This window comes from Labrus bergylta, chromosome 3 (assembly GCF_963930695.1).
Source record: "Labrus bergylta chromosome 3, fLabBer1.1, whole genome shotgun sequence".
Lineage (NCBI taxonomy): Eukaryota > Metazoa > Chordata > Actinopteri > Labriformes > Labridae > Labrus > Labrus bergylta.
The window spans coordinates 34,080,848-34,093,010 of NC_089197.1; the positions used below are offsets into that span (position 1 = coordinate 34,080,848).

Consider the following 12,163-nt stretch of genomic DNA (forward strand, 5'->3'; position numbering starts at 1 on the left):
ATGGTTATAATAAAGAGGAGTTATAATAAAGTATGGTTATAATAAAGTATGGTTATAATAAAGAGGGGTTATAATAAAGTATGGTTATAATAAAGAGGGGTTATAATAAAGTATGGTTATAATAAAGAGGAGTTATAATAAAGTATGGTTATAATAAAGTATGGTTATAATAAAGAGGGGTTATAATAAAGAGGAGTTATAATAAAGAGGGGTTATAATAAAGTATGGTTATAATAAAGTATGGTTATAATAAAGAGGGGTTATAATAAAGAGGAGTTATAATAAAGAGGGGTTATAATAAAGTATGGTTATAATAAAGTATGGTTATAATAAAGTATGGTTATAATAAAGAGGGGTTATAATAAAGTATGGTTATAATAAAGAGGAGTTATAATAAAGAGGGGTTATAATAAAGTATGGTTATAATAAAGAGGGGTTATAATAAAGAGGAGTTATAATAAAGTATGGTTATAATAAAGAGGGGTTATAATAAAGTATGGTTATAATAAAGAGGGGTTATAATAAAGAGGAGTTATAATAAAGTATGGTTATAATAAAGTATGGTTATAATAAAGTATGGTTATAATAAAGTATGGTTATAATAAAGTATGGTTATAATAAAGAGGGGTTATAATAAAGAGGGGTTATAATAAAGTATGGTTATAATAAAGAGGGGTTATAATAAAGAGGAGTTATAATAAAGTATGGTTATAATAAAGAGGAGTTATAATAAAGTATGGTTATAATAAAGTATGGTTATAATAAAGAGGAGTTATAATAAAGTATGGTTATAATAAAGTATGGTTATAATAAAGAGGGGTTATAATAAAGAGGGGTTATAATAAAGTATGGTTATAATAAAGAGGGGTTATAATAAAGTATGGTTATAATAAAGAGGAGTTATAATAAAGTATGGTTATAATAAAGTATGGTTATAATAAAGAGGGGTTATAATAAAGAGGGGTTATAATAAAGAGGAGTTATAATAAAGAGGGGTTATAATAAAGTATGGTTATAATAAAGAGGAGTTATAATAAAGTATGGTTATAATAAAGAGGAGTTATAATAAAGTATGGTTATAATAAAGTATGGTTATAATAAAGAGGGGTTATAATAAAGAGGGGTTATAATAAAGTATGGTTATAATAAAGAGGGGTTATAATAAAGTATGGTTATAATAAAGAGGAGTTATAATAAAGTATGGTTATAATAAAGTATGGTTATAATAAAGAGGAGTTATAATAAAGAGGGGTTATAATAAAGAGGAGTTATAATAAAGAGGGGTTATAATAAAGTATGGTTATAATAAAGAGGAGTTATAATAAAGTATGGTTATAATAAAGAGGAGTTATAATAAAGTATGGTTATAATAAAGTATGGTTATAATAAAGAGGGGTTATAATAAAGAGGGGTTATAATAAAGTATGGTTATAATAAAGAGGGGTTATAATAAAGTATGGTTATAATAAAGAGGGGTTATAATAAAGAGGGGTTATAATAAAGTATGGTTATAATAAAGAGGGGTTATAATAAAGAGGGGTTATAATAAAGAGGAGTTATAATAAAGTATGGTTATAATAAAGAGGGGTTATAATAAAGAGGGGGTATGATAAAGAGGGGTTATAATAAAGAGGGGTTATAATAAAGAGGGGTTATAATAAAGAGGGGTTATAATAAAGTATGGTTATAATAAAGAGGGGTTATAATAAAGAGGAGTTATAATAAAGTATGGTTATAATAAAGAGGAGTTATAATAAAGTATGGTTATAATAAAGAGGAGTTATAATAAAGAGGGGTTATAATAAAGTATGGTTATAATAAAGAGGGGTTATAATAAAGAGGAGTTATAATAAAGTATGGTTATAATAAAGAGGAGTTATAATAAAGTATGGTTATAATAAAGAGGAGTTATAATAAAGAGGAGTTATAATAAAGAGGAGTTATAATAAAGAGGGGTTATAATAAAGAGGGGGTATGATAAATTGGGGTTATAATGGCCACGCATACACTGTCACACACAAAACCATTGAAAGCTGCACTTTTTTTTCTCCACTTGAAACCACGTGTAGGGTTTCAACCCCCGAAAGTGACAGACAGTCTCTCTGACCAATGAGAAGGCCGGAACTTCTCCGGTTTTCTCGTGTCAGGGCTTACAGATACCAATGTGACATGAGCTGAGGCGGTGCCGGGGCCGTGGAGGCGTGTCCTGCGCTATAAACTCACTACAGACTGAATTACTGCAACTTCTCCAACTTTCAAAGAGTTGCGCAGTCCGCTTTGCGCCTTTGCAAAGCCCCCTCACACTAAACTCATCCACCCTTTTTTTCCCCTAACTTCTTCTTCTGCCTGCGTCGCTTCATCATGCTCCACTGCCATGTTCCCCATCTGCTCCTCTCTCTGCTCTGCATCGGATCGGCTGGTGAGTACTGACTTTCCGCCTCAGCTCTGTGCCATGTAGGCTCCGTCTGTTTCTCTTAGATATAGGTCAACCGCAGCAATCCGTTTCCTCAGCTCAGGGACTCAATGTGTTACTTATCAGATGGGAGGTAGTCGACAGTGTGCTGGTCAGATTGCGCACGAAAAGCAAGCAGAAGTAATCGCTGCAGAAATGCCTTGCGCGGAGTTTTTCTGCGGATTTTTGCAAGTTGAGCTCTTAAGTTGAACGTGGCTGAGCGAGTCACGGAGCATTAGAGCAGACAGTTCACCCAGTTCATGGAGTCAGGACAGGAGGTTTTTTTTCTTCTTCTTCTTCTATGTGGCCGTTGTTTGATGGAAAGTGTCTCCCTCCCCTCCCCCCCCCCCCCCCCCCACACACAGCCCAGTCTGAGTCGGACACAGATGAAGTGGTTCCCTGGCTGCTGTCCGGACAGGAGGCGCACCTGTCCGCCGTCCACACGCTGCGGCGCCGCGGTCAGCGCTCCCTGGACGTCCCGGGGGGAGGGCAGCGTGACCCGGGTCATATAATACTGTCAGTGCCCGCTTTTGGAAGGACCCTGTATCTAAACCTGACGCGGGACACTGACTTTCTGTCGGGGGGCTTCGTGGTGGAGGAGAGGCGGAGGGAGCAGCCCGCAGCTGTGAGCAGATTGTCCACCAATCAGCGCTGCTTTTACTCCGGATCCATCGTCAACCACACGGACTCTCTGGCATCCGTGAGCACCTGTGGAGGCCTGGTAAATCCATCTCCTTTTCTTATGTCATATGCAGCCCCAAGCAGCTGAGCTCCACACGTCGTTTAAATGTAAAACCATGAAAAGGCAGGTTGTTAACTGGAGCTGCTGTCTCTTCACTCAGTTAATCTGTTAAACCTCCTCACCTGCCAGTTTAAACCCCCCCCACTTTTCAGCCCCCGCAGAGCTTTATTTCACATGCCTGCTCAGCTCTCACATTTCAAAGATTCATTCAGGAGGCTGCAATGAGAGAAAATCGATCCAGAGTGTTGCTATAAAAACTTTTTCTTTCGTGATCATTTAAACTATCTTAACTTTTCTTCTTTAAGAGAGAACATACCTGGAGAAATGAAAGCAGAATGAGTGAACTCACGAAGCTTTCTGAGGAGCTCTCAAATACATTTCATAGTCAAGATAAGGGTTGTCACAATAACCCAATTTTAAACTTTCAATACATTGATACTACAGCAACAAGTCCTGTTGGGTAATTTGCAGGTAAACTCCTGCACACTGTCTAAATTGCACAAATATGTTGGCAATGTTTCGAACTGAATTGTTGCCAATGTTTTTGGACAATTAAAACAGCTCTCTCTCTCTTCTCTCGCAGCAGCTTTGGGTTAAACATATGACTGAAGAGCTATCTTTTTTTAAAGCTTCTATACTTTTCGATACTGTTGATCATTCAAAAAAGTATCTTAAAATGTTCACAGCCTTAGTGAACATGGAAAAAACAGCAAACTCTCTCTGTTGATGACAATCAGAGACGCTGTTGTAAAGCTAACAAGTTAACTGAGCTGAAAGAAGAATAAACTTGAACACATGTCAAGTTCAACATTATTACTGATCCAATGTTGATTTGAAACTTAAACTTTAAAATGTTGCTTAGCTAAACATGTGTCTGTCATTCTCACTGACCTTTTGTTTAAGTCATTAAGAAACTTAATGTGTCAGTTAACTGATTACACTTTAGAGATGGCTGAAAATCTTAATATCAGAAGAAAGTTATTGGCTGTTAGTTTTTTTCATTGTCTAAATGTGCAGGCATTCACCTGAACACTGTCTAAATTACACAAAAACATTGGCATTGTTTTTGTTCAATTTCGACAATGGCCTTTTCTCTCAGTATTTGGTTGACATTTTGTCTTAAGAGTTTTTATGACACTATCGCACTCTAATTAAAATAACAGATAGTTTTAAATCATGTATGAAAAAGTATCAAAGTAACTGAAATATGTTTTACCCTTAACAGACCTCAGATCTCAAACTCCATTCATCCCTCTGCACCTTTAAGAAAAAGCTAAAGACACAGCTCTTTCATGAACACCTATGCCTTTAATATTGAGGATGATGATTTAGGATGGTTTTTATGCTGATGTGATATGAACTCTAATGAACAACTGATGATATATTAACTTTATTATAACAAAGTGCTTTGCCTCTGGTCACTTCCTGTCAGCACCTGTGTGTCCAATCGGACTCGTTTGCTCTTACTGACATTGTTCCCTTTTTTCTAGATCCTTGGTTGTGTTGTTCTTACTCTCTGATGTACGTCACTTTGGATAAAAGTGTCTGCTAAGTGAATTGTAGAATTGTAGATGTGAAGTGTTCCTGGTACACTCACAGTGTAAGTACATGCTGTGGTCGTGGTTTTCACACATTCACTGGCTGCATGTTTCTCCACATTCACATTCATTCATCAACCACTGAAGGCCTCTGCAGACACAATGCTACAACAGCACAGAGCGAGCATCAAGCACTGTGCGCATTACAGCGAGCGGGGACCAGGTTGACCTTAAGGTGCAGGGTGAGGTGATGTGCACTGAACCTGAAGGTGACACAGCTCGAAACTGCATTGTGTCTCAAAAGGCCTGAATGCAACAGAAACTACACAAGTATTTATTAAAGGCAGTGGATTTAACGTTTTGCTGTGTTTGATGTCCCCACCCTTTTAAGTCCACATTTTCCAACCACTGGTCGAGAACACTCAGAGGGGGGTGCGACTCACATCTCAGCGGTCAAATCTTTGCACTTCACTGTTTTGTAAAACTTAAGAAAGTGAGACGTAAAATTAAACCTCAGTGTTCAACGTTAACAAGGTTTCAACAGAAATCCTCTGCGGAGGTCTTCTCGTTTGAAACAAACAGATCTGACGATTAAATCCACTAAAAAATGTTCTAATAAGCAGTTCAGAGTTTCTACCGCTCTCCATCAGTCAACACTTAAAGGCTTTATATGTGATTTTTCACACTTAAATGTAATAGAAATCAAGTACATCCTCTGAAAATAACTCTGTGAGTCATGACTGTCTACAATGGGTGTAACACCCGAGTTCCACTGTTCGTGATGTTTTCAGAGTTTTCAGAGTCCTATCTTCAGTTTGTTTACATCGCCTGGACGGCCGGCTGACTCCTCCCCTCACGTATAAAAGTTGTTTAATTGAGGGACTAGAGAAAAGAAGAATAACATACTGTACTCACTGCTTAACTGTGTTTCTAGATCACGCTCATTTCAGGTAAATTTACATGCAGTGTGAAGATACGAGCATAATAAAGATCGCTAGCATTAGCATGCTAACACAACAATGCAGCGCAAGTTGTTTTGGTTTCATGCTGGTGCTCAAGGGCGACATCTACTGGATCAAAAAAAATCACATATAAAACCTTTACGTAACATCAATTCAGTTCAAATAACTGAATTTATCCCTTTGGAACTTCAGCTGTGTAAAGAAGCATCAGTGTGCACACAGTTCACATGTATGACATTAAAGAAAACACACACACACACACATATATAGCACTCATCATTCAAAGTGCAATGTAAAGAGTGCTGAGTGGGTGAAACTTGTAAGCCATCACAAATGATGCATGACAGATTAGCAATAATAAATAAAGCTACACATTCTAGGGTTAAAAAGAATAAACATTAAAGTTACCTTGAGAGATGTATTAAAAGCATGTTGAATAGGTCATGAATAACTGACTGATTTTCTCACTCATTGTCATGACTCAGAGAGACATTTACAAAGGACATACTTGATTTCTTCTGTATTTATGTTTAACATGTCGTACATTCTTCCTTTAAAAAGAGTGGTGTAAGAATAAATCAATAGTTTGATCAGCTGTTCATGAGTCTGATATATGTGGGCACAAAGACATGGCTCTGTTTGACCTGAAGGTGAGCATTCTGTACCTGTCAGAGCGACTGCATTATGCTGCTAGCTTGGTTTTATGTCAGGATTTATCAAGAGTTTACGAGCAGCCAGATTATATATTTTTGAACATGTTTGTGGAAGTGTTCACCTCAAACAAAAGAAACAGATTAGCACTGGTTAAAAAGTGAAGCAGTTTCAAGTTAAAGATCAAATTTTCTTCTTTTGTTCTTCAGTGGACCTTTGGGGGAGCTGCAGGCGAGCTGTTGCTAACTTTAGATCTGTTTTTTTGACTCATAATTTTAAAAGTTGATGTCAGGCTACAAATGCAACAGTAACATAACTTTAAAGGCTAGAAACGTTTGAATAGATATTCCATAATCAAAAGCAGAATCACATTCAACACAAAACAAAAATCATGGATCAAGCTCAGTCCACTGATGGCACTTTCAATGTCATCCTATCAGCTGTGACTGTACGGCACAGCTGATCGTGTTGCTATCAGACAGAGTGTTATACGATTATTCTATTCATGTAAATGCCATACAGGAAACTAGAACTGGATTTACAGAGTTGAAAGCAGCTGAATGAGAGCGATAAGAAAACAGATGATCCATGTGAAAGAAAAAGCTTCTCTCCATCTCTGCTCTGCTGTTCGGTAACAGCCTGACCTCCCTCTGGAGGGGGGTTAAAGAAAATATGAATTTCCCCACTGTGAGCAGTGAAGTGCCACATTAGCCAAGGCATTTGGTTAAGTCTTTTATGTAAAGTGAGTGTTCAGGTAGGAGTGAAGGCTCTTCAGCAGAAACAGGCCAGCTCTGAACGTGAACTCAATTATTGCACATAAAAGAGAAAACATGCAGTGTAATAAAAGTACGTTAAAACATGATGTGCACTAATCATGCAAAGTAATAAAAGTCAGCTACCCTGCTGTAGTGTAGCAGAACTTCATGAGCCGTGTGAAATATAACATGATGTGCAGTCATCATGCAAATGTTACACTGTAAAACTGAGCAGCGTCATTTTTAAAGGTTTTTCTCTCCTGTTCAGTTCTTATTTTCTTCAGATGTGAGTAACTATATTCTTTGTCTTTTTGCATTGCATTAATGGGAATTTCTCATTTTAATGACCAAAAACTGCAGGCAAACTGCACTCTCGCTAAATTGCACAAATATGTTAGTAATAATTTGGTACTTAAATATTGCCAACTAGGGGTGCAAACCCTGAGTACTCGTTCATTAAATAATAATCGGTTACAAAAAAAATGTAATCGATAATTGTTTTGTTGTCCACATTTTTGTAAATGTTTCTTGTTGCATTGTGGGTTCTAGGATAGGCCTAATTCAAAACAGAAAAAAAGGAGCACACTCAAACAGAAATAAAACTTCAGGTGCACGAGCGCAAAAAGAAAACAGATGACAAACAAAGCGCTGATAAAGGCTCTGTGCAGAAACGCGTTCGTTATTGATCCGTACGCTGCTACACTAACAAAAATATCCCTTTAATTTACCCCTTTATGAATTCACAATGAACTAAAAGTCCCAAACAAACAAAATATGCAATAGATTCAAATGAATCAATCGATACAGTCGGCATCATGTCATAGTTGGGGGCGGGGCCTCCCGTGGGGGAAAAGAATCACAGAAAAAAAAGAACTATAAAACGATTACTCGAGTACTTGCTTTAACAATGGGAAGAGTAATCGATTTTGCATTTCTGCACCCCTATTGCCAACCTATTTGTACAATTTAGAGTCAGGGCCCGACCCATATGGAGGGTTTGGGCCAATATCGCTATACTGATATATTAGCCGATAGAGATTGATGATAAAGATATATATTCACATATTTTTTGAGCTGATCCCTCAAATGCAGTTATCAAATACTTGTGGAAAAGATACATGAAGACAAGATGTTCAGAATGAAAATGCTTGTTGTAATCCATATAGTTCAAATGAAATGCTGTCTGACTGGTGAATAAATCTAGTGATATCGGCACATACCTGCGATATAATTAGCCGATACTGAAAGTCATATTATCACATTATCAGGTGGCCGATTAATCGGGCGAGCTCTAATTTAGACAGCGCTCTCTCACTGCAGCTTTTGGTTAAAAATAAGTTTCTGTGCTTTTTGATATTAGACATAGAAGTAACTGTTGTATTAAACGTATTAAACATTATGATTAACATTTGTTTGTCACTCTGCCTGACACACCTGTGGTCAGGGTGTGTTTCATCTTAGCTCCGACAAGACTGTCTGTATTTGTCCAGACTTCACACAAACAAATGAACAAGCACACACACACACACACACACACACACACACACACACACACACACACACACACACACACACACACACACACACACACACACACACACACACACACACACACACACACACAGGTGCCTTTAAACTCAGACTAAATCTGCACCTGGCTGCTGGCCAGAGCAGATTTTTTGACCTTTTTGTGTTTGTGCTGATTTGTCCTCTCCTGCCTTCTCTCCTGTAATTGTCATTCATTGGAAGAAAGCAGGATATGCTCAGTGACACATTGAGTAGGAAAAGCCGTAACACAAACACAGGTTATTCAGTTTGAATGTGTGACACTGATCTCCACATGATGCAGCCTGTAACACTAACCCGGTCACAGACGCTGTCCCTAACCCTGAGGATCAGTATGCCGGGTTGCGCCAGAGCACAGGCATAACCCCCTTACACACACACACACACGCAAACACACACACAGACACACACACACACACACACACACGTGCACGCAAACACACACACAGACACACACACACACACACGCTAGCACACACGATTGCTCCTCTTGCATACATACAACATGAAATAAAATAAAAATAAATAAAATATCCAAAGAAAGGGTACAAAGAGAAAAAATAATATTAAATTAAGAAAAAATAATACTAATAATAAGAAAAATTATAATTGGTCTAAAAATGGTCTTTAATGAACAGTTTTTCGGATAGTTTTCCTTAATCATTAAAACATGATCATCAGTGTGATAAATGATGTACAGTTTATTCATACATCACATTTAAACATGGCTGAAGCTGACCAAGTCTTTATAACACTCTGCTTAACTGTCTGAGTGTGACTTTAAAGGCTCCACATCACTGCGAGTGACGTTTAACTCACCGCAACAAAATAATAATCAAATTCATTGCCAAAACTTTTTCTACTGATTGTTATTGATTGACTGCTGCAGCCCTCTTGATGTGATGCACACGAGTGTGGCTGTGATTGGAATTGACACTTGTCAGTTGACGGATGTGAGCATTGTTTGAAGGGCTACTGGCTGTTTCAGATCTGATCAGTAAAGTGTCATGTAGTGATTACAGAGAAATAACGTCAATAAAAGGGACGTACCGGTGAGTACCACTCAAAATATGGGATGTCGCGGCTAATACGGGATGCTTAGCAACCCTAGATGCAGTCCATTGTCCAGTCATCATCATGCTGCACTAACACCATTTGTAAGCTCTGGGGCTCAGCTGAGAGCAGACTGAGTGAGTCGCTGCTCTATTCTGTGACATGCCACACAGCTGTAGTCACAGCAGCTCTGTTCATAGTGACTGCACTGTGACTGCTCTGCTGTTGTTGGTGTGTAGAGACTTAACGTCTGTGCAAGAGTGAGAGCAGAAGTGTGTCTCTATCTGGAGAGATCACTGAGTTGTATCTGTGTACTCGATCTTATTTCAACATGAGCTGATTTGAAACGTTTTTAAACTCTCCCTTAAGCTTAAGTTTAAGACTACCTTGATTTTCTTGACAACCTGGCCCTGCCTGTTAACTCATCACAAGTGTTTAAGACTTTGAAAAGCTCTGGAAATCCAGACATTTTAGAAGCTTGTTGTTGGCTGTGACCAGCTAAACGTATGTAACTTTCAAAAGGAACCAATCACCACATCTAAAATACATGATTTCACTGATGCCAAACTAATTTCTCCTACAAGTTTGACAAGTTCTCAGACAAAGTTAAACGTCACAGGAACATGTCTCACAAACTGCATGATCCTTCTCTGAGACAGTGTAAGAGTCTCACACTGCTAGCCCTCTGGACACGCCCCTGCTAGCTTTACATTACATTAAGCATTACAGTAAATTGATTGAGTCTCAGTAAATTGCAACACCGCAGACACATATCTGCTACTAACATTGTTGGGTGGCACATTACCGGTGTCTGTTTTACAAACAGGGCAAGTATTGGCCGACACAGACATTCAGCCTATACAGCAGTGCATCCCTATCCAAGATGTGTAAGATTATTAGATGTTTCTAGACTTAGCTAAAATAAACATGGACATTATACGATGTGAATACTGTCAACAACCAGTAAGAGCCCTCTCTCCACCACCGAACAGGAAGCAGCAAACAAAGTTCAGAGTAAAAATGGTGGGGAATAGTTTATTCTGGAGAACGTGCTAAGGTTTAACACATTTTTAAACCCTATATAGAATTTTTTTTCGGGTTTGTACACATCGATGATAGGTTTGTTGGGCAGAGTCCAACAATATATTTTGTGTATTAAGGACAAACGTACTGCCTAGGCAGCAGCAAGGACATTAAACGCAGCAAAGCTAGACGTGGTCTTTCACAAACAAGCCAAACAACTATATACTGACAGACAACTACAGTTGTATATCTTTCTTAATAACTCTGTAACTCTTTCTTAATTATTTAAAGGTCACATATTATGCTAAATACATTTTAACCTTGTTATTCGAACACTAATATGTATCACTAGCATGTCAACTGATCCCCAATTATGAGAAAAAGTCCATCCTCTCCTTCTTTTCCCTGTTCCGCTTTTTCAGAAAACGTGTGCTCAAACAGGCTGTTTGGATATTTTCCCTTTGTGACATCACAAAGGGCAGTAGCCCCTCCCCCAAGTGGGTGACACTCCCACAGCTAGGTGTTTGTTCTGCCCTCTGAGTCTGCCTTTTCACCATTAACAATAGGACATGGAGCAAGAAAGCCCGAGCCACATCCCCTTCTAGAGAGGGGGCGTGGTCAGACACAGCTCATTTGTATTTAAAGGTACAGACACAGAAACAGCCTGTTCTGAGCAGCGTAATGGGAGGCAACAAGAGACAAACAAATGAAGGAGAAAGGAAGTGGGTGATCAGCTGGGGGGAGTGTTAGATGAGGCTTAATGCTTTGGTGAACAGGTGGTGTTTGAGGAGGTTTTTAATAAATGACCAGAGATGCAGCAGTGCAGATTTCTCTCCACTTATTCTACTGTTTTTCTGCCACTACAATGAGCTCGTAACTACTGTGACGTAATGGAGACGGCATTTTTCTTGACAAAAAAATATTTCTTGACAAATCCACTACAATCAAATAAAAGACATCATATCCTGTGCAATGGAAAGATTACTTAAGGAATAACTTCACAACCATAAAGAGGCATGTTGGACCAACAGATTGAACTACTATGTTTTACAAACTGCTGTTCTGATTGGCTGAGCTTGTTGGGTCTGCATGCAACATGAGAGGGACCTTTGTTGATGTTATTTCGGGTCAAAAAAAACCCCAAACTGCTACCACTTCCTGTGTGTGTGGAAGTTTTTTAATGGATAAAAGAGTCTGTATTTTTGTATACTCTAAATTCTCTTAAAAAGATAACCGTCAGATCAGACGATATTCCAAGAAAAGACATGAGATGAAATGTCTGAATAAAACCACATCAGACCTTAGGAGGTGTTAGAGCTTTAAAGGAAAAGTTCAGAGCTTTGAAGTTGTGTGGTTAGAGCTTCAGTCAGGTTATAGTTAGCATCTTCTTTGTCTGGACGGAGAGACTCTCTCCCGAAGAC

The 12,163-nt window shown here is 38.3% G+C and overlaps 1 protein-coding gene across 2 annotated transcripts in view; it reads left to right on the top strand.

Annotated features, from left to right (window-relative positions):
- Positions 1-2,216: 2,216 nt before the first annotated feature.
- The window catches only part of adamts17 (ADAM metallopeptidase with thrombospondin type 1 motif, 17), a 104,353-nt gene continuing 94,406 nt past the window's right edge, over positions 2,217-12,163 (top strand). For both annotated transcript variants that reach the window (XM_020631453.3, XM_065953191.1), the window contains exons 1-2: positions 2,217-2,419; positions 2,818-3,173. In XM_020631453.3, the coding sequence (XP_020487109.1) occupies positions 2,362-2,419; positions 2,818-3,173 (414 nt within the window). In that variant the 5' untranslated portion in view covers positions 2,217-2,361. The remainder of the gene's footprint in view (positions 2,420-2,817; positions 3,174-12,163) is intronic.